Below are 27008 nucleotides of genomic sequence, written 5' to 3'. Positions count from 1 at the left end.
AACATCTTTATTTGTAAATCAGAAGTACATAGAGCATTTCATCCTGGAAATAAAACCCACATGGTTTTAGTTTTAAAGCATTAAACATTTGCTATGGTAGAACACACCACTCCAAAACTCTAAACACAGACAGTTGTATTTTCTACCAACGTGAATCAGTCCTTTGTCTGATCTCTTTTCATTTCAAAACAGAAAGAGAGAAAGGAAAAATTCTGTTATATTTTTTACATGGTACAGCCTATTATAAAACAAGAAGTCGCTGTTGGTTGTCTGTGTGATATTCACCATGTCTGCAATATTTCTGCCACCACCTTTTTCAGCACCTGTCTGTTGGCCAATCAGAAAAAAGCAAAAGGCCTCAAGTATCTCCAACCGAAGGGAAACTCTTTCCAAAAATATCCCCAAGCTAAGTGTCTCCCTAATAGGAGCTACTGACTGACAAATCTCTCAGCAGTTCATTCTAAATAGCCAGCTGTGTTTTAACTTTTTTTTAAATTTAGTTCTACTGAAGCTAACAGCAGAAGTAATCAGCTGTTCCATGTTCCTCCTTCAACATTCATTCCTCTTTCCAGAAGTATGGATGTCACATTCTTGCACATTTGTCTTTGTTTGTGCTATGGCTTCTGGCAGCAATACACAGCTGTCTACCCCTATCTGGCATCAGACATGTTTTTAGGTGGCAGGTGGAGTCTTCCTACGGGCCATAGGAATATGTTTGGCATAATCAAAAGACAATGTGCAATAGCTGTTACAAAGGCAAAACAATGTAAAGCTGTATTATGATAAAAGGAGAAAGTAAATATTATTTTCCTAACACCTCACATTTTGTTGAAAGAAGCACATTCCTTTTTCAGAGTTAATCCCCTTGTAAAGAAAGAAGCTTTTATCTGGTATTGAACTTCAGCACTGTCTGTGTCTGATCAGATCAAACACGTTTCACATGCTAAGAAGGAATCCAAATACATGACTGGCTGTGAATATAAACATGTAAAATATGCACTATAGGCTTGCAGCTAAAATTGATCTAATAGAGATCATTTTCCTCATGAAGAGGAAAGTCTAAATCTTAGCACGTATAACATTAAAGGATGACATGTGAGGCTATAAAGCATTTTTCTCACTGCCCAGCTATGGGGATTTTATGATATGCATAAGTGCAAGTAGTTTTTATATTCTAAAAAAATCAGCTCTGTTTGAAATACAATCCTTACAGAGGTACACGTAATATCTAATATGAACAGGACTTCAGCACTTAGAAATTAAGCAGTTCCATACTTTACAGAGCATAGAGGGAGGCGTAACTTTTCAGATATAGCACAGGTAGTTAACAAGTGTAATTCGTTTAAAAGCAAAAGAATTGGTAAAGCCATAATGAATATGACTAACATGTACAGCATACGGGACAAAATCAACTGAGAGAAGAAGAGTAACACTTAAAGCATTTAAGTTAAACAAAACTGGACAAAATTAGAGTTAGGGTCTTGTATATGGGCTTCTTAAAAGAAAACTTAATTTTAAGAAAGAGACTAGTGTTAACTCTGCTTTTCAGAGACAAAAATTAGCTATCTAACTTAAGCTGTTTGAATAAAGAAAAGCAGCCCATTAGTGTTACATTTGTGATACAGATTTTCCACTAGAGTGTTTTAACTCTAAATTATTACCCTTCTTTTCTTTAGAAAATTACTTACGACTACACTGAGCTGATACAGCTTAGATTTCTTAAATTAATCGTATAATTTGAAACCTTTACATGCTAGACTATACAATCTCGATTGCCATGTGCTACACTGACAAATGCTATCCTTGCTTTCTCTACCCTTACGAGCTTGCATCTGTCCTGCCTTTTTCAACTTTCACTCATTTCCCTCTTGCTTCTTAATTCAACATGAAATTGATTTCTTAAGTTTTTGTACTAAAATCAGAAGTAACACAGGCTTGCTTAAATTCTTATTGGTATACATTCCCTAATGCTAAAATGTGGAACAGCCTTTCTACTTGAACCGCAGAAGACCGTCAATTGAGAGTTTGTTGACACCTCATTTCTTTTCTTTTACACCACTAGATAACACGCCTCAAATATTTCAATAGACCTGGGCAGTGGAAAGGCCATCTCACAGCGGTGAGCTCCACCGGGGCGGTGTGGCCGCGGCTCCACGGCACGGCTGTGAGCTCCTCAGGTGCGGTGTGGCCGCGGCTCCACGGCACGGCTGTGAGCTCCGCCGGGGCGGTGTGGCCGCGGCTCCATGGCGCACTGCACAGCAGCACATCCCGCAGGCCGTGCTCGGCCCGTGGGCACCTGCTGCCGCCACAGCCGCGCAGACCGGCAAGCTCCACGCTCCCTGCCCCTCCTCGCAGAGTCTCACCCTGCCTGTCCCGGCTGAGCCGCCTCTCTCGCCGGGTGTGACCGGCACCTCTTCACCTCCAGCACCGTCGCCGTTCACCGGCGCCCACTCGCTTCTCCAAACCCGGACCCCGTCCCCTTTTTCCCCTCAGCGCCTCCTACAGCAGAGCGTGCGCGGAGCTGTGAGCGGAGAGTGTGGCCAGGGAGCGAGGCAGGCTCAGAAGCCAGCGTGTCACGGTGGCACGGCCCTGAAGGCAGTGTGGTGAACAGGGCCTGGCGAGAGGCAGGCTCAGACAGCACCGCCTTTCCCAGGGCGCTGCCTGCTCTCAGGTAATGTGGACAGAGACATCCCCGGGCACAGCGTTTATTGGCAAGGATCAAACAACTTTGCCCCATGTGTCTTCACCTTTGTGATAAATCCAAGAGAGCACAATGTGCTTCACAGCCGCAGATACAAAAGTGAATTAATCACAGTGCACAGGAGTGCAAACACTTAACAAAATTCCTTCCAAATTTTAAGGGATGCTGGGGGCGCTCAGCGGTCAAGTAGCTGTTTGTACATGTGTTCCATTATTACCTGTCTGGCTAATAAAAGTTAAAGTAGATGGCATCTTGAGACAGAATGATATCACAAGTGTTCTAGTAGTCTTGAGGTAAGGGAAGCAGAATGACAAGTTTCTCAGTATGAGGTAGTTTGCCTCATCAAGACCTTAGATAGACTATAAATCTTGGATTGAGAAGTTTTCATCTCTTTCCCAGTTTACAGAATGGTATTAGTTCTCTGTGAGTTACTCAGCCTTCCTTTCTGTTTTATGGTTTCCTTTCCTATTCACAGCTGTGGTAATTCTAGAAAGCTGTACTATTTTCAAATTTATTGATGTGTAGTTGCTTGCAGTCCCTCAATCTCTTTGTTGATGAAATATTCTGTAAAAGAACGGGAGTTATTATTACTGTTCTGTTATTAGTTTAATTTTGACAATTGCTGTATTTCTTCCAGTCCAATTACTGATACAACTGCTAGCAAAAGCTGAAGGTGTATAAGCTTTCTCACTGCACTCCTAAGAAAATCCTCAGAGAAACTTGGAAAAATTGTATTTGAGTACCATTGACACTGCTTGCTACATTTGACACTTTCATACATACGTGACAGATAGGTTATTTCCAACGCACTCTATGAAAATATAGATTATCTCTAGCTATGTAAAAAAAATCCATTTACTATATATTTACAAGCAAAATTAAATGATTTTTGCATACTGAGGGAAAACTAAAGAACAAAGCTATGTATGGCGTCAAACTACAGCAAGACATTGACCCAGTCTGTTTAAGCACAGGAGACTAGATTATTTTTCTGCTCTTTCAGAGGTGGAAAAAAATGTCTGTTAGTAACTCAAAATAACTGGAGGTTTCTGTGGCAACTGGTAAAGGAGGTTGTATCTTTCTCTGCTGCTTAAAGTAGAAGCAGTTCTTAGAGATTTCTATTTGAAGTTTGCATACTGGTATTTGACTTCAGGTCTTGGAAAGGAGATTGCCTATCTACTTGCATTTTATCTTGTTGTTATTTAAAGTAAGATACAAAAGAACAAGGACCATAACAGAGGTGTTCTGCTTTCTCAGGTAAGTACATTAATCATTAGGGTAAAGAGCTTATCACTGTATTTTGGTTTTACACAACTAATGATGAAAATCTTTTGCATTATGTAACATCTTCATCAGACAGAATGGAAAATTTGTACAACCAGAATAATTTTATGGTTTTTGGCATGAAATTTGGAATGACTTGAGCTGACTAGTGTTAGAAACTATTATTAAGGTTTCAGGAAAACTGCAGCTGTGTTCCATCAAGTCTATTGGTAGTGAAAACTGTTATCTCCGTGGAGCTCTGTTCATCAGCTGAATTTTCCATAATACTGCAATAGGAATGGAGTGAGCATATTAGCTGTGTATCTCTAATCTTGTTTGATGCTATTATTAATTTTAAAATATTATATGCAAATGCTAAATTGTTATATCATTGCATATTAATGCATGTTTATCTTGCAAAATATGTAACTGTTTAAAAGTTTTAGTCTGTTTGCCATTTGTTTATAGTGATTTACTGCCTTTACTATTTTTATAAAGGAGAATACGCATTATTTTTGCAATAAAAATGGAAGGTCTTGATTCCAAAATATTCAGTACAGATCTAAGGATATAAGTATTCCCTAAATCATAGAAGAACAATGTTGGGAAAATTTATTCATGGCTTAATAGAGCTGTATAAAACCTTTCCCTCCTTTCCCTATTAAATTTTCAAGTTATGAAGAGTATTTCATTAGCAGTTGAAGAGGAATTAATTGAACACAAATCTTTCGTTTTCTGGGAAAATGTTTCTGTCATGCTGTACAAAAAGTATTGGGCATACTTGACTTACACAAAACAATACTTTATTTGTATTCAAAAATCTAAATTTCTTTTAAAATATCTCTGCAGGTATCTACAGGCAGATATATTTTCTTCCCAGAAGTGAAAATTTAAACACGCAATTGCAAGAACCAGGATTTCATCCACCCACTCCCTGTAGAAAATGCTGAAGATAGCCCAAGGCAGCTTGTTGCTGTTTATATGCAGGCTATTTTTGACTCCCATTCCAAGGTGGCAAAGTCTTATGTGTTTAGTGGAGATGCTGAGTGCTGGAAAAAGGACCTTGATTTTACTTTGTGGGGTGACTGCTTAAAAATTAGGCATACAGTGGTTAACTCTTGGATGGCCAGCTCCTTCTTTGTGCACAGTTTTCAGCTTGAAATTTTTAGAATCATGGTTCCGTTCTTATTTGACACACTGAAATCACTATAAAATTACTGAAATAAAATCCTTTTAACTAATTTCATTACATGGTAAGGATCTCAAGCTGTAAAAATGAAGTTTGTATACATTGTGAAGTACTCCCAGTCCAGCAGTGAATCTGTTCAAGCTGTGATTAGGGCACAGTAATTGCCTGTATGAAGATGCCAAAATTCTCTATCAACCACTGAAATATAATGTGTGGTACTGGCACTTGTTAGTACACAAAGATGCTCTGGATCTTGTAGGGAACTCTGAGTCTCTTGTGCACTTCCATCACAACAGTACATCTACGCACTTCCATTGTTGCCAAGGAACAAATTTTAGTAAAAAATGCAAGGCAGTATGTAGAAGACCTTGAGCTAAGAGCAAATGTCGGTGTACAAAATTATTTCAAATCTGAGAGCAGATATAATGGATGCTGGCAGAAGGGATGAGCTCTGTAACATCTCTTTGGAGCTATAATTTCTCCTACCCCCCTGAAGCATGTGACTCCCAATAGGTTGCAATCTGGCAGAAACCACGTTGCCCACACATTGCTTTTATTTCTGGAAACTGTGTGATGAAATCTGTAGATTAAACCAGCAGTCTTCATGTTTACTTCTTCCTTTCACTGAGTTTTAACAGAAATTTTTTGCTCGAAAAAGTGATTTTGGACAGATTTTTTTTCCCTGGGACTAAATTCTCACAGGAGTTTTAATGAGGTGAAAGTACTTCCTTAGCAGAGACAGTAAGGGAGAATTGACTCTGTTACACATTATGCTCTATAACTCCATAGACATCTAAAATGTATCTTGATTGTTTCAATGTTAATACATGTGTGAAAGTTGGGAGGGTATTTTTAAAACATATGTTTCCAGGGAGTTTTTGTGTCTTTCCTGAGGGAGATACTTCTTTTCTGATTCTAGCATTATTTCACTTGAGATGTGAAAATTCAGTAGGCTAATTTATTTATACAATGTAGTATATGGTTACAGATTAATAACTATCAAATATTACAGAAAGTTGCTGTATTTTTATTCATAACTTAAAAAATGTTAAGGGTCTTTTACAACCTAAGTGATTCTAATTTTTTCTTTTCTACACGATTTTAAGGTACACAGGGAAGCTATTGATTTTAAACTGTTCTTAATAGAAGAAGGAAATTATTTCATTATTATCATGAAAATAATGTTGGTTTAAAAAATTAAAAATCTATTATTACCGTAAAACAGTATAGAAAGGGAATGGCTAAGTTCTCTGAATTTCTGAGTAGTAAGCACACAGAACTTTGTGCCACTTCCAGGCCTAACGTTGCTTCTGTTGGAATTCCAGATAGTGGCAGTCTGCTGAAACATGAGTTCAGTTACCAAATATAGATGAGTGGGGTACGAATTTCATAGGCACAGAGGACGGATGTAACCCACAGGCCACAGTCTTCTCAACTAAGGACCAAGCAAGCTTTACTGAAGAACTGGAGCAACTTTAAGCCTATTCAGATAGAAAAGGAGAAAAACAACTTTACCTACTATTAATAATACTTGAACTCTTCATATTGCCCTGCTCATTGTAAGATCTGTTTTATATTTTCTGCTAAACGTAATTGTTGTATTTGTGGAGTAATTTTGCAGGATTTCAAAATACAGAGAAAAACTATGTGCCCTTTTTGTTTTAAAAAATCTTACTGGATACGTTTCATCCTTCATACTATTCTATTGAAGAGATAGGCTTTGGGTCATGTTAAGTAGTAATTTCTTATGTGGCAGGTTCTGCAAATTCGGGATGTTTATACTTTTCTTGAAATGAGTCCTTTTATTTTCTATGTTTTTCCATATTTTTCTATATGTATCTTCAAAACCTTAATTTGATTAGCTACTTGATTTTTTTCTGAAATTACAGTAAACCAGTACATTTCAAATTTAATATTTACCATATTATTCTTTAGAGCATCTGTATTGGGTTTTGAATAAGTATTTAAACTGTGTGATTAAAAAAATGTGGTTTTACTTGGGCATAATTTCTAAATATATACGAGTAGGACTCCATAAATAGTCTGTATGTAATAATGTTGAAAGCACAGGTAAACACTGATCTGCATGCAACTTTGTACTTTATGTTTGCGTCTTTAAATGATACAGTATATGGCTTTGCAGGTTACCTAATGAGTAATGATGATGAAATATGTTATAAATACATTGTAGTCTAACGTGGGGAAGCTAGAAATAGCATTCAAAATTTCTAATTATGATCTTATAAGCTACTTGATAGGGTTAGTGATACTTCACCTCCAGTTCACTGTGGTTACAAGTTACACTAAAAGAATAGCGAGTTTGTGTATTACAGTATGGCTGAAAAAAGTCTTTCTCCTGGAAGCTTCCATTCAGCTCCCTAAAGCTAGACATATGAATGCATTTTCAGGCACCTTCTCACCAAGAAGGCTTATCAGCAAGCACTAGAAATTGCCAGTAAACCAGCACGTTTAAATCCATCAGCTTTATCTAAATGTCCAGGTATAAACTGATTCGCCTAAGTTTAGGCACCAGGCTTCGAAAATTACAATGTACGTGGCCGTTATATTTTTCTAATGACAAAGTTGAGTATTGGAATGTTAATATGTTAATTCATAATGCATTAATTTTAATCATCATGTTGGGTAGCTAATAAGTAAACCTACTTGTCCTACCCATGAAACAGCCCATTGAAACATTAGAGCAGCCTGGTGTTGGAAGTCAGGGAAGTTTATCTGAATATGTAATATGTCACTTTGAGATGTGAACAAGCTAGGAACCAGTGTGTGTCAGATTTAAATAAAGATATCATTTGAAGCATGGATATTTACATCTTGTCTAAATAGCACCTTTGTTCATTTGAATAAAAAGTTTTTTAAAATAACTAAGATTAAATAGGCAGAAACTCTGCAGGTTTAACCCTTGTTTCCCTGGCATTCATCCAGTTTATGCCTGAACAGCTGAGCCTCTAGACCAACTGTTTGCTGGGCTTCTCAGATTCTTTCTTTAAAGCTGCTACGTGGCAGTCAGTTATACTGTATATACTTTTTTAGATTTTGTTGACAAGAGATTGGCATGGTTGCTAAATTTGTTGCCCTGTAAACACAGATAACAGGAAAGGAAGATATAATCCCAGCAAATAATAAACTTGTCACTGAATTCTATAAAAATAGATATCAAATCCTAAATGCTTTGGGTTTCTTATACTTCTCTTTTATGCATTGAGTTGTAATCTGTTGGCAAGATAAACAAGAGTATCAAGAGATGCATATACTAAGCCAAGAATTCCAATAATCTATCAGTCATTTAATGACTACATGCTGGGTAAGCCCTGGTTTAGTGACTAAAGGTAATTGGAGCCTGCACAAGCTGATGTAAAATACATCCGACTGCATTGCATGATTGTCAAGCCATTTCTCTACCATCAGTAGAGAATTAAAGGAAAATATTTCTTATATAAATTTTTTTCTTGTAGAAATTATCATTAGAAGAAAAGAATTTTCCAGGGTAATTAAAACCACCGATGTTCAGCTTAATTAGATGCTCTGCAGAAACAATAATTACGTTTCAGATCACATCAGCTACAATCTAGTGACCAGTTAGACAAATACATTTCAGCAAGGAGATTTTTCAGGCCAGTCTATCCCTTGGGAAAAGTGTGATTTCCCTGATGTCTTGTTTCTTGCTGACTTTAAAGAGAATGCGCATCCTAATTCTGAAGTAATGTTGGCAAACTGGAGAGGTATAAATGCTTCTCTGCTTTGTGAAACTGGTACAAAATATACATTATACGCTTCCATTGTGCAGAATGATATATAGGTTGTGAAATCTATTTCTTCAGTGCTTTACTTTTAGCATATGGTAGCTTGATATTTCATTTTTCAGTGTTGAGGAAAGTGCTACTAAATTGGTAAAAAGTTAAAAATGTTAGAACAATAAGTAAAATAATATTAAACGCATTAACAACATTAAACAGAAAGGATATCTTAGAACTTCTAATCCAAATGTCCTTGTATGTATTCTTATAACGGTTTCAGCTTGAAAACTTCTCTCAGAATTTGATGGTTTAGTGTCTGGAAGGCAATGCTATGGAGAAGTGAAAAGTAAACATATTCCCAAAATCTTCATAAGGCTAAAACCAGGGAAAAAAAGAAGTATAATAAAATTGATGTAAAATAACTAATCAGATGTGAAATAACAACATATATCCATATTGATGCAGTGGAATTGAGATTGTGCTAGACAATATACAGACAAAGGATGTCTTCGTATTTCTGAGGGAAGATTGATGAGAAAAATGACTCCTAAGTGCTCCCATTTCCACCTAGACTATTTGCAGTCCTGGCTCATTCTAACAGAAACCAAGGTTTATGGTATATAATGCACTATGAGGTTCTGCTTATCTTCCAGCTTTGTGTCTAGCTTATGGGAACTAGGATATAACCTTTTTCATTAAGGAATTGTTCTTGTGTCTTCTAGGATGCAAGACAGAAGCTGTGAGCAGGCATTGCCTCTTTCTTTAATGCTGAAGGAGACTTACTCTCCAGAGAGAGGAAGCAGTAAAGGATATCCTGAAAATATGTCAGAAGCTTCATCTTACCATGACTTTTTCTGTGATTCCCTGTCAGATGCACAGAATGGTGAATTTTCAAATGAACTTTCTGCCTTCCTTACCCAGGAGGAGATAAGTAAGAGCCTTGACATAGCTCGAGAAGCCATTGCCAATTCCATGGACGAAGATGAGAGCACACCACCAGACTTTACTCATTATCTCAACACCTCTCCTTCTAGCCCTTCAGAAGAACCTTCTTTCAGGGACACCAACATACATGAGCAAGATGCTTTACAGACACCTGAAGGAAGCAGTTGGACTTCATCTGCTGCAAGTCATGTTCTCCCAAGAAATCAGAAAGAGGAATCCAATGCACCTGATACAGAAGACAGTTTTGTCACAGTTTCAAGGAGACAAGCAAGCACCTCACCTTTTCTACCTGCTAGTCCCAGCTTTGTCAGAAGCCTGAAATTTTCAGAAAAAGGTGGTCCATTTATGACTAAGACAAGCCCAAACTCTGAATCGACATCCCAGGGAGAAGCTCCTTTCAGGAACAAGCTGTGTGACAAAGCTGCCACATTCATAGAGGAGTTATCATCTATATTTAGACAGGCAGCGAAGACAAGAGGCCGTAGTCCTGATGGGGACTCTTCTTCTCCAGACAGTGGATACCTGTCTCCTAATAAGAAACAACCAGCTTTAAGTACCTTAGTGAACCAGGAGTTTGACAAACCACATCAAGAGACTGAACCTGAGGAAAAATTACCTGGAGTTCATCTGAATGGAGAACACTATTCCGGAAGGGGGAGCATCATGGAGAGCAAAATGGTCCTGTGCCGTCCCTTCATCAACATGGAAGAGCACGAACTTTCACCACCTCTATTCACTCAGAAGCTCCGGAGCCAGGAAGTTGCTGAAGGAAACAAAGTATTGCTGGAGTGCAGAGTTGCTGGCAACCCAGTCCCTGATGTCAGGTAAGGGCTGTCGTCAGGTATCACCTGATTGTGGAAGATACCTAAGGACAGGTATGACAGTGACCTGCTTAGAAACAATCACATGAGGAGTCAAAGTTTTTGCAGTTTTTCAAAGCACAAAATATAGCACATTCTAACGTCTTTATTTCATTAGAATGTTTCACTCTACTTGCTTGGGAAAATAAATTCTGGTTGATTTAAGAGCCACACGGCAGAATTAGAAGCAGAATTGGCTCTAGCAACATTCTGTGTGATTGTTAATTCATTAATCCAAAAGAAGACACAACTTGCCCCTAGAGAGTATTATCTCAAGAAGATGATACAGTTTTTTATTGCTGATTAATTAGAATGTCTCCAAGATCCACGAAAACTGCTTTTCTGAATCTTAACTCAGAATCATAAAATAAGAGGCTCTTAATGACTGGGCAAAATAATTAATGAGAAACATTGCTAATATAATAGTAGATTATTGTAAATCAAGTGTACTTTTAAGTAATCACATCAGTATAAATTAATTTGTAACTTCTGTCTTATTTCCCTTTTGACACACATAACTGTGCTATGTCTGTAGATACAGCCATTACTGCATTGTGGCAGATATGATTCATGCGAACTTTTCGATCTCTTGCAAAGCTCCCTGACAGTCAAATTAATACACTTTCATGGTCCACTCTCGATTTTATTCTCAGTTTTATTTAATAATTATTACTTATTCTCCATCTGCCAACTGAAAGAAAACATATCAGTTACTAAGAAACATTACTTTTTAAAGTTTCCACGAAAAAAAATTTCTTCCTTCATCTCTATTTCCCTTCATCTCTATTTCATTATGGATTTTCAAGAGAGGAAAAACACGGCAGCTGCACCTCAAAAACTACTCATTTCTTAATTCGACGCGCCTCTTTTTTGCATGTCCTTTCTGTAGTGACACCGACTTGGCTGAAGAGGTCACTCACACACAGCACGGGCGGCACAGAGCCCTCGAGTGATGCTGTGGAGCCAAGAGAGCAAAAAACCAAGGCTCGCTCAGGGGTTAAGAGACAGCAAACACTTGAGAGATGTTTGGGTGAGACTCCAGAGTCTGAATCTTGGGGAAAGGAGAGGTTTCTTTCCAGATGAGAAAGCATGCAGAAAAATATAGTAGTGGATTTTTATCTATAGTAGCATTACTGGGAACTTCTAAACAGTTTTACAGTATCATCTAGGCACATCAGTGTCCTTCTTTCTGGATAAGAAAAGGAGTTTTATGGTATATCCTAGATATATATCCAATTAATTTGCTGCAGTGGAAAAAGGCAAGCCTGTTTAAAACCACCCACATATTGCAGAGCAAATGAAGAATGTCTGTGCTACTTTCAGAAATATTTTCTGTAAATGAGAGTTTTATATGGTTTAGAAATAAAGCAAAACATCAATGATACAATAGTAGTTTACCATTCTTGGTAATGAAAATAATCCCGTTTTCTAAAGCACTTTACTTAGACAATTGTTTCATTAGGCTGGATTTCTGGTTTGTAACTTATATAGAAAACAATCTTCAGACCATAATCATATGAGTTCAAAATATTTACAGTTTTCTGAAGAAACTGGCCAGGAAAAAAAAAAAAAGTGTAAAAGATACTGAACTTTTTGTGAAGATTTCTGAATAGGTAGAAGGTAGAAATGGATATTAAGAAAGTATTGTATTGCATTGCCAAAAGAAGGGCAATGGAACAAGCTGAACAGTTACCTGGTGTGAGAAGTGTAAGAGCTAGCCATTTGACACATGCTGAAGAGGAGATACAGACAAGGGCATGAGCCAGGGCTGCCATAGTCTGTACATTTGCACAGAACAATAAAATCTGTAGAAACCAAGTTCAGTTCTGATTTTCCCCAGAAAACCCAGTTTCAATAATATAGCCCCTGCAAAGGCTGTTTTTGGAACCCTGTGTGATAAGTGTGACTAAAGTATAAAGCAGTTAGGATTACTGTGGCGGGTTTTTGTTTGGTTGGTTGTTTTTTTTGCCTCAGTTGGGAAGAAAACCAGAAACCACATTTCCTAAATTCATAAGGAAGTAAAAGTAGTTTAATGATGACAAGAAAATCACTAAGTTCTTATTTTGCCGGGCACTCAAAAAGCTCAAAAATTGTCCAGCATAATAATGAATACAGCTGATATTTAAGCAGAATCAAGCACTGGTAACTGTGAAGTCATCCAATTGACATCAGAGCAAAAGGCCTTCAAAAGAATCTACCTAGGCTTTTCTGATCTTTTAGCATGTTACTGCTTTTCTATGCCTCCCTCACATTTTATCCTGGATCCAAGTAATCTTTATAACTGGCTTTCTTCCCTTTTCATAGCTAAACTTTCAAAGTCCTCAGCCTATGCAAAGTTGAGCTAGAATCCTTCTTTATCCTGCTACTTTTCTTATGAGGATAAAGATAAAAGTGTTGCCAAATCTTAGTGTAATTAAAGAAACCATCAAATGTACTGTAAGGACAAGGTGTATATTTTAAGATTATTTGTCTAGCTTCTTAAATTTTAAGTTCCGTAGATGTTCATAGCCATACACAGCTGAAAATAAAACAGTAAGTGTTATGGTTTAAGTGACAAACCTGAAACAAAGTAGTTTTGTTCTACAAAACTATTCGAAATAGGAAAAAAGTATGTTTTGACAGAAGAACTTACAACTAGAATCTTAGTGTTGAAATCCAAAAGAAAATAATCAGTTACACTTCAAGAATCATTAAATTTCTTTTAAAAGTTCAATGTCTAACTTACTAGTTCTACTAGGAGAAAATAAGATTTCTTACAATGAATATTTTGTCACTGATCAGAAAAATTCTTACATTTCTGAGTAACCCAAATTCCAGCCTAAGACCTAGGAAGGTACAGAATTATTTGAAAAGTTTTAGGATATCTGCCTTCTAAAGAAGGTGTAAAACATATAAAATATAAGTTGAAAAAAAATTTCTGTTACTCTCAAAACCATTTTATCAGTCAGTAGCTGTCCTTCAAAGTGCATCAGCAATGCAGCGTTTAAAATACTCCTATTAGCCTTGAGCTAGCTAAAGCAAATCCCAGCTGGGCGTGACATCTTCAGCATTTGCCTCACCACCTGAATATTTAATTGCTTCTGAGGTCTGCCTGGAGCTGTAAGACGTGATTAAAGTATTTTCTGAGGTATACCCTGAGCTGTAAGCTGTGATTAAAATATTTACAGATATTCACCCAGTTTCTGTAGTACAAGAAGTATTAAATTTTTCATGCAAAATATATTATTTCCCTTTTTCCACAGCAAATTGACACAAAAGTAATCCAAATCAAAATTAAAAATAAGGCACTTTCCAAATACTATATGACAAGAACAGCGTTTCTTTGCTTTAAGGAAATAATTTGCTCTCATTACAGTCCTTTTATTCTTGTAAGTGCTGTTTGTCTAGATTTGACTGAAACAAATACCTAAAATCCCTAGAAACATTACATGCATGTAATCCAGAACTGTTCTTAGAAAATACAGAAACAAGTACAAAGTATAATACTTAAAGTTATAATAAAACCAAATTATGCTTTTACAGCTTCAAAATCTTATCCTGTTTTACAATCTTTAAAGGCTTTGAAGACTAAAAACATGCAATAAACTATGTCACCACCACAGTCCTCCCATCAGGCACAGTTGCAAAGAAAATTGAACATCAGATTAATTCATGCTTAACACAAACCTACACAGCTGTGTAAAAACCCAGGTGTACAGGACAACAGTGATTAAACTACCTCCACAGCAGTTGGCACTTTTAAGTCCTAGAAATGTAAGAGGTGTCACAGATGTAGTTTCTTCTTCTTTGCTGGACTTGATTTGAGGTAAGAAAATCTGTGGTTTAGAGACAGAATTTAATTTTGTTTCTTGAACTCTCTTATGAGATAAATTTTGTAGTTGTAATGAAACACCAGTGCCTTGGTGGGAAATAGAGATGTTCTACTAATTCTGTAATGGCAAGGCTTTAGTACTACTTATTTTTATCAAATATTAATAGTTATTTATGTATGTGTGATAATGGGACATTCTTGACCATTCTAGGTGTCCTTTCTGCATCTGAGGAAAACATACAGTGGAGTTAAGGCCTGTCTAGGTCATGTAGTCACCTGCTTTAAAATCAATGTAGCCTATCTGAGCAATGCTAGTAGTGCATTGGTTTTCTTAACTTGTAAGTAACAGTTCTTTTACCTTAGAACCACTTGGAAAGATTTGCCATGGGGTCCTTAAGAGCAGCACTTGGGAGACTCCTGTTGTGTATGGTGTTCTGGTTGCAGAGAGGGGGCAGAGCTTAATGCTGTGTGGGTGTAGCTGGGTTGTTACTCTATAGGAATGATGGCTACCACCTTTCTCAGTCAGTTCATGGGAGTGTGGTACCTAAGCCAGTGTAGGTAGCCATATGCACTGCTGGTGAAGATGCTTTTCAAAGTAGGGAGAGGGATTAGGACTGCTTTGTTGATGTACTGCATTATATTGGTTTATTACATAGTAATGTCAAGGGCAATGAGCATCATTAGGGATATATATTTAGTGTTGTTCACCTGACCTGGTCTTGTCTGATACCTCTGGGTATTCATTAATAATCATACGCAGCCTATAGGAGGAACAGAGGAGGAGGATTTTCCCAGCCTTCTACCCCTCTTCTCCTCCTTCAGGTGTGCTATAAAAGATTTTGAGAATTTTGGATTCTCTTTAGGTGTTAAGAAAACCATTTTTCACTAAATTGTTATCTTAACCCATGGGCTCTGCTTTTGTCCCTCCCTCACCAGAAAGGGCAGGGGAAAGGGTCGTGGCTTATTTAGGGTTTAATTTCCTCCTGGAGTTAACCCACAATAATGATAAACAAATGTTTTGTTTAAAGGATGGGGTGTCTTTTTCTTGCTTGCCTAACACCACAGAGTACAGCATTTAAAATAGGTACCTGGAAAGCACATTTCACATTGGAAAGAAAGCTCTTTCCAATGTGAAATTATCTTTACAAAGTTCAGATTGTGATAACAAGATAATTTATATAGGTCCTATAAAATAAACAAAACAGAGCAATCCACTGATGTTACAAAATGAATATTCAAGGATCTAAAAGAATATGTGGATGTGGTTGGGAAGGTGGCCTATGGAGAAAGGTGGTCTATGGGGATACAAACTCTTTACTTGTTGGGTTTTGTAAAAGCCCCAAGGAGGATCTGTAGATTCTGGACACTGAGGTTATTCTTATGTTTTATTTATTTATTGTCACTCGAGAATAGTTTTGACTACATGGTGTAAGCATTTCCTCATCTTTGTCATACAGGCTCTGTGCATCACCAGGCTCTCTTTCTTTGGAGCTGTCATTTTTCAGGAATGTGGAAATAGCTCTTGTAAATTTTGGGGCTTGAGTTTCATACTTTAGTTTTGGTTTTTGTGTGTGGTTTTTTTCATACTGAAAATTGGAAGATTGAAGCCTGTTAGGTGCATGAGTGCACCAAGAGTGCTGCAAGAGGCAATTGTAAAAACAAAGGGATAGTTATTGGGACTAGAATTACTCCCTTAAATTGAAATAAGGAAGAGAAATCCAGCTCAGGTACCTTATTTTGCTGTTTGTGAATGCCAGTGTCTCTGCTTTAGTTTTTCTGATTGCATTACTGAAACTTTAAAAAAATCTCAGTTTACTTCTTTATTTTTTTACTCTTCTTTTTCTACCTCTCAGTAAAAGAATGTAGATCTAAAGTTCCTTGCTAATGCTCCCAAAATAAATAACATACAGACTAGTATTTATAAAAGGACTCAAAGATTAGATGAAAATGTTATCAAAATAGTTGGTGTCTAACATGAAAAGCTTAAAAGTAAAGTAATAAAAAGTTATGCTGCTATCTACATAGTGAAAAACACAAACAGGACTTTTGCCTTCTATTTACATAGGAATTGGATGAGACTTGGATGAACTTTAAAATAATGTGGCACCACATGTCTTCAGAAAGCTCTTTCACTACACAAGCTTTATCTATGTAAAACATTTTTAGTTTAAAAACAAAGTTTAATTGAAGTAGTTTTAAAATACAGATTTCCCACGAAAGTGGTGCTGAAACAGTGCCAGAGGCAGAATTCCAAGAGGCTGCTTTTACTTCATGTTTCAGAATTTATTTGTATAAATCTTATATATGCTGTCTCTGGGCCTTTCCAGTATTGTGCAAAGTGTGAACAGCCAAGAAGTGTGACAGTGGGGAAATACATCAGCAATCTGCTTGTCGTGGACTAATTGAAAGTGATCTGTGAAAATTAAAACTAAATGCAGAGGCTAAGTAGAATAGAGGTGGGAATGAACCTACATGATTTAGGCCTATTTTACTTGTACTAGAAGAGAAGAAAAGAGCAGTGAGGCTTTTCACAGAGAAGTGTTTGGAGTAAGTAATTCTGGCATCATTACTTGTCAATGTTCAACAGGTATGAAGTGCTATTCCAAATCCTGTTTAAAATATCATGCTTAATACACTTTGACATGTTTGCTCATTTGCCTAAAGGCAGTACCACATCTTGGATTAAGGTTCTTAAGGGCAATTATAGCAGTTTGTTAATGTTACTTAAACAGGACATATCTTTTTAAAACACAATAGAGTGCTTTATAAATATAAATTAAGTAAATAGAAGTATAACTCTGAAACTTGATGCTTTAAAAATTGTTTCTAATAAAAAACTGTCATGCCTGAAATATGCTCTGTAAAGGCATTCTTGGCAATGTGAAAGCTACCTTTAAAGATATGGATAATGAAATCAAACAAATAGGACTTCTCTGCTCTACTAGTAAATGGACTTGCTTTTCCAGTCCATGCAATGGTAAAGGAAGGATTAAAAGAAATTCTCTGGCCCTCCTGTTCACTGTAACATAGGAAAACAAACAAGTACATCATAGAATCATAGAATATCCTGAGTTGGAAGGGGCCCATGACAATCATCCAAGTTCAAGTCCTTCTCATAGAATCCGTATTTTCCTCCCTGAGCACAAAGATATAAAGAAAGCAGGAATGTTAAGGAGTTAGCTATGGAGGTTTTTATACCTTGTACAATTTTGTTCACATTTTGAGCTGTGTGTAGGGAGAAGAGCAGCAGGTAGACATTTTATGTTGCCATGAGTTTTCACATTCCACATGCTTTAGAAAAAAGGTGAAGATTAAAAGATTATTTGGGGGTTTTTACACTTTGGGATATTTAAAAATTATGTAGTTATGTAGTGAGGAGATAGAATTTCCTTTAAGATAGCAGAATGAACAAAATTTGGAAGCTTAGCTTTGTACAGACTAAATCTTTACTAAGGTATTGTGCCCTTAGAGATTAGTGTGTTTCTTAGCTTTTCTCCTCAGGAAAATTTTTCATATATATTAATTTAAGAAATTTAATTAATTTCTATTTCTTTGCCTCTGTAAGTTGCCTTATTTGAAGTGACTTAGAAAAGGGGAACTCATCAGTAGGAATATGAAAAAATTGCAAACAACTGAAACAGTGAGTGACTTGTTTAATTATTGAAAACTTGAATCAATATCCGTGTGGCATCTTTCTATAAATCAGGAAATTAACATACTTCTTAAATAAATAGGTAATCTGGGTAGAGAAGAGATGCTATTTTATTAAATAAATGAAGAGGAATAATTAAACTAGATAATTTCACCTGCTTTTACAAAGGTAAAGTTGCAGAAGGGCCAAACACCTGTACAGAAGTGTCTCATCTGATGTACTGAATTCCTGCATGTTCAAAGTGTTTGTTATTGACCTGTCTCCAAGAACCTTATTTCCTTCAAGTAGTGTGCTACCAGTTGATGTGTTACTACTCAGCACAGATGAGTACAAAACTTAAGACTGGGAGTAGTGTGAACTTGAATAGATATAACTTCCTGTGGGATAGGGAAATAAGTTAAAATGCCTGTGGTTTGGAGGTAATTAACAGGTAGAATAACTCCTGAAATACTGGGTGTCTCGGTTTGAAAGACAGGTATGGTCTAAGGAAAGGCAGGAGCCCCTTTTCTGCGATGCAGAGTGCAATCCCCCTCCCTTTTAATTATTTTAGGTCCAATTCAGACACCTTCAGGCAGGAGATATGGGGATGAGAATAACAGTTCTTTACTGGTATTTAACAAAGCAGAAAAAAACAACAACAGCTATAAAAATTGGCAACAGAAACAGTCTAGCTCCGCTCCAGTCCCTTCTGGCCGCAGGCCGTCTCCCTGTGCTGTTACCGGTGCTGTGGGGGCAGGGCAGGTCCCGCGCAGTTGAAGAGGGCTGGGTGATGGCGGCCGCGGCCCAGGGGAGAGAGAGGATGGGGAAAGTTACTCCCCCCTCACGGTGTCGGTCGTGGTGCTCAGCAGAGTGTCCGGAGGTAGTAGGGTGAGCTGGGAGAGCAGCAGAGCGATGTCCAAAGGCAGGGAGCGTGGATCTCAGCGCTGGGATGACAGGGGAAGATGCCAGAGCAGAGCCCAGGTTCTCTTCCCACTCCAGGAGCCAAGCGAGAGCCAGTCCCCCGCTCCAGACCCCCCTATCCCACCTTTCCTTTTCCGGTTCCCCCCCCCCCCCCCCCTCCCTCCAGCCACCCCCCTACGAGAGAACATTATCTGTCGTTTTAAGGTGTAGCCACAATTACTTAGCATAACAATGGGAGAAATTCCACAGAAAGAAAAGCAAAGCATTCAACCCCCAACATTATCCACCCCTGAATTTCTCCCATACTAATATGCTATATCAAATTAAACTGTTACATTATATATACATACATGCAGTTAGAGACATAGGCACAGTACTATAGGTATTTCACCCTAAAACAAGGTCTCCTTGGGGTATGCATCTGGTCTCTCCATTCTTTTGCATTACCCACCAGGTGCAACCTGGTCCTTGAGCGAATACAACTCCATGGATGGGATTGTCTTTGCTGGAGGCAGGATTCACCCAAACAGTTTTTCCTAGCATACCTCTCATGTGTACCACTGGAACCTTATCTCCATTCGATATTCCCAAGGGCTCAGATTGGGCAGGGCCTGCTCGGTTAGTGGAACCTCGGGTGTTCACTAACCAGGTGGCCTTTGGTAGATTAATCTCCCAGTTCTTGAAAGTTCCCCCACCCAGTGCCTTCAAGGTGGTTTTAAGCAGGCCATTGCACCGTTCAACTTTCCCTGCAGCTGGTGCATGGTAGGGGATATGGTACACCCACTCAATGCCGTGTTCTCTAGCCCAGGTGTTTATAAGGCTGTTCTTGAAATGAGTCCCATTGTCTGACTCAATTCTCTCAGGGGTACCATGCCTCCAAAGAACTTGTTTTTCCAGGCCCAGGATGGTATTCCGAGCAGTGGCATGAGGCACAGGGTAGGTCTCCAACCATCCAGTGGTGGCTTCCACCATGGTCAGTACATAGCGCTTGCCCTGGCGGGTTTGAGGCAGTGTGATGTAGTCAATCTGCCAGGCCTCTCCATACTTATATTTGGACCATCGCCCCCCATACCAGAGGGGCTTCACCCGCTTGGCTTGCTTGATGGCAGCGCATGTCTCACAGTCATGGATAACTTGAGAAATACTGTCCATGGTTAGATCCACCCCTCGGTCTCGTGCCCACTTATATGTGGCATCTCTGCCCTGATGACCTGAGGCATCATGGGCCCATCGAGCCAGGAACACCTCTCCCTTGTGCTGCCAGTCTAAATCTATTTGCGACACCTCTATCTGTGCAGCCTGATCTACCTGCTCATTGTGTCGGTGTTCCTCATTAGCCCGACTCTTGGGGACATGGGCATCTACGTGACGGACTTTCACAGGCAACTTCTCTACCCGGGTGGCAATGTCTTTCCATTCATTGGCAGCCCAGATTGGTTTTCCCCTACGTTGCCAGTTAGCCTTTTTCCACCTTTCCAGCCATCCCCACAGAGCATTGGCTACCATCCATGAATCAGTGTAAAGGTAGAGTTTTGGCCACTTCTCTCTTTCAGCAATGTCCAGGGCCAGCTGAACAGCTTTGAGTTCAGCAAGTTGACTCGATCCACCTTCTCCTTCGGTAGCTTGTGCAACCTGTCGTGTGGGGCTCCATACGGCTGCTTTCCACTTCCGGTTCATCCCCACGATGCGGCAGGAACCATCAGTGAAAAGAGCATAGCATGTTTCATCTGCTGGCAGTTGGTTATATGGTGGGGCTTCTTCGGCCCGGGTCACCTGTTCCTGTTCCTCTTCGTCGGCAAGGCCAAAGTCTTCCCCTTCCGGCCAGTTGGTAATTATCTCCAAAATCCCAGGGCGATTCGGGTTTCCAATACGGGCACGTTGTGTGATGAGGGCAATCCATTTACTCCATGTGGCGTCAGTGGCATGGTGGGTTGAGGGAACCTTTCCTTTAAACATCCAGCCCAGCACTGGCAGTCGGGGTGCCAGGAGGAGTTGTGTTTCTGTGCCAACCACCTCTGAGGCTGCTTGGACCCCTTCATAGGCGGCCAAGATCTCCCTCTCCGTCGGAGTGTAGTTGGCCTCGGACCCTCTGTAGCTTCGGCTCCAGAACCCCAGTGGTCGGCCTCGCGTCTCACCAGGCACCTTCTGCCAAAGGCTCCAGGACAGACCATGGTTCCCGGCTGCAGAGTAGAGCACGTTCTTCACATCTGGTCCCGTCCTGACTGGGCCAAGGGCTACTGCATGAGCAATCTCCTGCTTGATCTGGGCAAAGGCTTGCTGCTGCTCAGGGCCCCAGTGGAAATCGTTCTTCTTGCGGGTGACCAGGTAAAGAGGGCTCACAATCTGGCTGTACTCAGGAATGTGCATTCTCCAAAAGCCTATGGCACCTAGGAAGGCTTGTGTTTCCTTCTTGCTGGTTGGTGGAGACATTGCAGTGATCTTATTGATGACCTCACTGGGGATCTGGCGCCGTCCATCTTGCCACTTTACTCCCAGGAACTGGATCTCTTGGGCAGGCCCTTTGACTTTGCTCTTTTTAATGGCGAAGCCGGCTCCCAGCAGAATCTCAATGATCTTTTCTCCTTTCTGAAATACTTCCATTGCCGTATCCCCCCACACAATGATGTCATCAATGTACTGCAGATGTTCTGGAGCTCCACCCTTCTCCAGTGTAGCCTGGATCAGCCCATGACAGATGGTGGGGCTGTGTTTCCACCCCTGGGGCAGTCGGTTCCACATGTATTGCACACCCCTCCAGGTGAAAGCGAACTGAGGCCTGCACTCTGCTGCCAGAGGAATGGAGAAGAATGCATTGGCGATGTCAATGGTGGCGTACCACTTTGCTGCCTTGGACTCCAGCTCGTACTGCAGTTCCAGCATGTCCGGCACGGCAGCGCTCAGCGGTGGAGTCACCTCATTCAGTGCACGATAGTCCACTGTCAATCTCCATTCTCCTTCCGATTTACGCACAGGCCAGATGGGGCTGTTGAAGGGTGAGTGGGTTTTGCTGACCACCCCTTGGCTCTCCAGCTCACGGATCATCTTGTGGATGGGGATCACGGCATCTCGATTCGTCCGGTACTGCCGGCGGTGCACTGTTGAGGTAGCAATTGGCACCTGTTGCTCTTTCACCCTGAGGAGTCCCACTGCAGATGGGTTTTCTGATAGCCCAGGCAGGGTGTTCAACTGCTTAATGCCCTCTGCTGCCACAGCAGCTATTCCAAAAGCCCACCTGAGTCCCTTTGGGTCTTTGTAATAGCCATTCCTGAGGAAGTCTATGCCTAGGATACATGGTGCCTCTGGGCCAGTCACAATTGGATGTTTCTGCCACTCTTTCCCAGTCAGGCTCACCTCAGCCTCCAGCAGAGTCAATTCCTGAGATCCCCCTGTAACCCCAGCAATTGAAACAGGTTCCTTTCCGACATGTCCTGATGGTATTAATGTACATTGTGAACCAGTGTCAACCAATGCTCTGTGTTCCTGTGGCTCTGATGTGCCAGGCCATCGGATCCACACCGTCCAAAAGATCCGGTTTTCCCGTGCCTCTCCCTGGCTAGAGGCAGGGCCCCTCTAGCCCTGGTTATTATTTCTCTCCTGGGCATACATACTGGAGGTTCCTTCAAGGGGATCTGACAGATCATCCTCCCTTCTGTAATACCCTGCACCTCCATGGGAGGCTGAGGCTACCCTCACTTTAGTGGAGTTCCCTCTGTTGGTGTTCCCCTCCCTGATTTGGCGCACCCGTGCTGCCAGGACAGAAGTGGGTTTCCCATCCCACCTTCTCATGTCTTCCCCGTGGTCACGTAGAAAAAACCACAGGTCAGCACGTGGGGTGTACCCTCTCTCCCTAGCTGGGGGGCGTTGGGCTCTACTTTTGGGGTCCATGACTCTCACTGGTGCTGCACTGATCTTCCTCACCTCTTCCCTTATCTCCTTCATCTCCTCCTTAAACTCCTCTCTGAGGTCCTTAGCCACAGCAGAGACATGAGCCTGCACTGGGCCAGCCATCATACTCTGATAATTCCTGAGCCTGTTGGCAACAGAACCCACTGTCACTTGGTTGGTATCAGCATCAATCATTGCAATAAAGGGGGTATATTGAGATGGGCCCAGGTTTGCCAGATTCCACAACATCTGCCCTGTGCACCTGACCTTGTCAGGGTCATTGTCATGCTGTCCATCCCTCCCAAAGAGCACCTCCAGTACTGCCACTTCTCTCAGCTTTTGGATCCCTTCCTCAAGGGTATTCCAACGTGTTCTCTGGTGGTACTCCTGCATTCTTTCCCTGTGGACAAATCTCTCTCTCACACTCATTAAAAGTCGCTCCCAGAGGGAAAGGAGACCTGTCTCCCTTACAAATACCTGGTCCACACCTGAGTCCTGGGTCAAGGCTCCCAAATTCCTTGCCTCAGTACCATCCAGTTGCACACCTGTACCCATAAGGTCCCAGACCCGCAGTAACCAGGTTGTAAAAGCCTCACGGCCCCACCGTACAATGTCTTTTCGCAGGTTACGGAGACTCTCGTATGACAGGGACTCGGTGATGATCTCAACTTCTGGCTCCCCTGCTGGTTGTGAGGGGCCCCCTTCCTGACCCTTATTATCTAGGTGCCTTGTTTTCATCTTAGACTTCCTAGTTTCCACAGGGGCAACTGCTGCTGGCTGTGAGTGCCCTTGCAGTTCAGCTGGAACCTGGACAGATGTAACATCTGTGGGTCCCACTGCTGCACCACCAGAGTCTCCCTCTTTAAGGCAGGGGGAGGGTTTCTCACCAGCTGGGGAGAGGTACTCCTTCAGCATCTGGCCCATCTCACGTATCTCCTTTGCTAGCACCCCCACCCATTCTGGGTGGTTCCTTTCCGAGGTGGGCTGTGGAGCAGGGTCAAACTCTGGGGTAATATCCCTAGTCTCTGGGATAGGATCAGGCTCTGGGGTAACATCACTATTTCCTCGGGTAGGTATCAGGGTTGTTATCCAAGTCAATCTCCCCTTATCTCTGAATGTTAGATAGAACAGGTTTAACAGGGATATAAGCAACACTAGCCACAATATAATGTCATTAGCATTTAAAGTGGATTGGAACCCCTTGAAGACTGGTGGGGTGAACTTCAAAAACCCTGTGATGGGTTGAGAAAAAATTTCACCTGCTGCCACTTCCTCACAGTAAGTACCATTATTGAAGTAGCCCCAGAAACACACTTAGAGTGTGATAGCTCTGAATCCATGTGGCCATCTTCCAGAGAAAATTAAAAATCCATGAATTCCTCAACTGATCAACCCACATAATAAACTGGATAATAGCCACAGTAACCTTGGTTATGAAACTCATGTTTAAAAAAGGGCTTGCAAATGGGAGAGATATAGCAGTGACCACATGGAGGCCAATCCAGGGTAAGCTGGACAGCATGGTGTCACCTACCACAAGCTTGGGTAATTTAAGAACTGTTATCCCCTTTTCTACCCCTCTCTCAGTGCCCTCAGGCAATGCCCCACGTTGGGCGCCAAAATCTGTCTCGGTTTGAAAGACAGGTATGGTCTAAGGAAAGGCAGGAGCCCCTTTTCTGCGATGCAGAGTGCAATCCCCCTCCCTTTTAATTATTTTAGGTCCAATTCAGACACCTTCAGGCAGGAGATATGGGGATGAGAATAACAGTTCTTTACTGGTATTTAACAAAGCAGAAAAAAACAACAACAGCTATAAAAATTGGCAACAGAAACAGTCTAGCTCCGCTCCAGTCCCTTCTGGCCGCAGGCCGTCTCCCTGTGCTGTTACCGGTGCTGTGGGGGCAGGGCAGGTCCCGCGCAGTTGAAGAGGGCTGGGTGATGGCGGCCGCGGCCCAGGGGTGAGAGGGGATGGGGAAAGTTACTCCCCCTCACGGTGTCGGTCGTGGTGCTCAGCAGAGTGTCCGGAGGTAGTAGGGTGAGCTGGGAGAGCAGCAGAGCGATGTCCAAAGGCAGGGAGCGTGGATCTCAGTGCTGGGATGGCAGGGGAAGATGCCAGAGCAGAGCCCAGGTTCTCTTCCCACTCCAGGAGCCAAGCGAGAGCCAGTCCCCCGCTCCAGACCCCCCTATCCCACCTTTCCTTTTCCGGTTCCCCCCCCCCCCCCCTCCCTCCAGCCACCCCCCTACGAGAGAACATTATCTGTCGTTTTAAGGTGTAGCCACAATTACTTAGCATAACAATGGGAGAAATTCCACAGAAAGAAAAGCAAAGCATTCAACCCCCAACACTGGGGTTATTTTTTTTTAAGCTACCTGCAGGTCAAAACAGAGACTAGGAGATTTAGGATTAGATTCAGGATAGATTTTAGGAGACTAAAATTTTTCTGCAACAAATCTGTTATGAAGACATATCTGTTATGTTTCTTTTAGTCTAAAGCTAACATGCTGCTTCAAATCAAAGTGATTCATTGTTTCATGTTATTAATATTATGTACTTGAAATTCATGCATACATTAACATTATAAAAATAGCTTACTTTGCAGTTATGCAGTGCCTTTCACGTGAGCATTTCAGTGCTTTATAAACAGTTTGTATAATAGGTGAACAGCTTTTCTTCATCTCCTCTTATTTGATAAAGTGTTTTTCTGGTGGCCAAGGGAAAAAGTTTAGACAAATAGAATCCATCTCTCATTTATAGTACAACTGATGGGCACCTATTGCTAATTATAAACTTTCTTTAATATCACGGAGAATGTGAGCACATTGCTCTTAGAGCAAGTTATTCAATCTAGACTCCATTTTGAAGTGCGACTAAGAGAATTTAGCCTAACCTTTGTGAATACCAAATTCAGTTCTGTTTTTTGGGAAAGACCCATGTTCAGGCAATTTTATAGTACATGTTATGAACCTCCTATCAAACTGAATTAGTTTTTCCAACTGAAACACATTGCCTGATAAATCTATTCTTGACTCCCTTTTGTGCAGAGCCTTGCCAGATCCCCTTGCCCTCCACCATCAATGAAACTAGCAGTTGCAATAATCTCAGTAGACCTAAGTATGTTTCTTCTTTTTCTTTTATTTTTTTTCTTTTTTAAAAAAATTAATCTTACTAATCTTAACATTTGCAGTAGGGATTATTACAACCTGAAGCTTGACTCAATGTTGTAATAGGGTTTATACAGTTGCAAGAAGCATGGACAAACAAAAGCATAGTAGTCTAGAAACAGAAGTCATCACTTATGTTAAAGTTCTGTTTACACCCAGTTTACTTTTGAGTTTGCTTTTCCAGTCCACAGGATTTTTGAGAAACAGGCTGAAGGAAAAGCCATTGTTCTGTAAATAGATTGCCCTTTGCTGCCTGAAGGATTGTAGGGCTGATACCAAGGTACGTAGATTAGAACAATCTATGCATTTTACTGCAATTCAAAGTGAAATGTCTGCTTTTAATATTTACTGAAATTTGTATAGTGGTGACTGGCAACACTGTAGCTGCACTTTTGGCAGCTATCTGTGCTTACCTATGCAATAGCTTCATTAGATAAGGAATGTCAAAGACGAAATAAGCAACTGATTCCTTAGAAAGGCTCTCCACACAGCTAATAAAGATTCTTGAAATGCAAATGTCTAACAGTGGGAGATATGAGGAACCACAGACCCTATGCGTGTCTCTTCCCATATATGACTAAGGCATTCTGTGAATTGGCAGTGCAAAAAAACTACACTACATGCAAATGAAATTAAAGAACTGAAGAAACGGCCACTACTTAGGAATGCTAGAGAGAGGCCTAAGGCACAGCCTTTACTGAAACTTTTTCTTTGCTAGTACCATCTGGTTTTGACATCTCTTTTAGGACTCCCACTGCTATCATCAAAAATCTTACCTCCTGCTCATAAGTGATGAAGCTGAGGTTACTGCGAGCAGATTTAGAAGGAATACCACAATCTTACTCCTCTTCTGCCAGTAACGTTTTCTTTCAATAGAAATATCTT

General features: G+C 40.6%; 1 protein-coding gene across 2 annotated transcripts in view; it reads left to right on the top strand.

The window, feature by feature from the left end:
- Nucleotides 1-3800: 3800 nt before the first annotated feature.
- The window catches only part of PALLD (palladin, cytoskeletal associated protein), a 194843-nt gene continuing 171635 nt past the window's right edge, over nt 3801-27008 (top strand). For both annotated transcript variants that reach the window (XM_088163617.1, XM_088163616.1), the window contains exons 1-2: nt 3801-3958; nt 9631-10677. In XM_088163617.1, the coding sequence (XP_088019743.1) occupies nt 9632-10677 (1046 nt within the window). In that variant the 5' untranslated portion in view covers nt 3801-3958; nt 9631. The remainder of the gene's footprint in view (nt 3959-9630; nt 10678-27008) is intronic.

This window comes from Sturnus vulgaris, chromosome 4, assembly GCF_052056855.1.
Source record: "Sturnus vulgaris isolate bStuVul1 chromosome 4, bStuVul1.hap1, whole genome shotgun sequence".
NCBI lineage: Eukaryota > Metazoa > Chordata > Aves > Passeriformes > Sturnidae > Sturnus > Sturnus vulgaris.
This window is presented reverse-complemented; position numbering and strand designations above follow the sequence as displayed.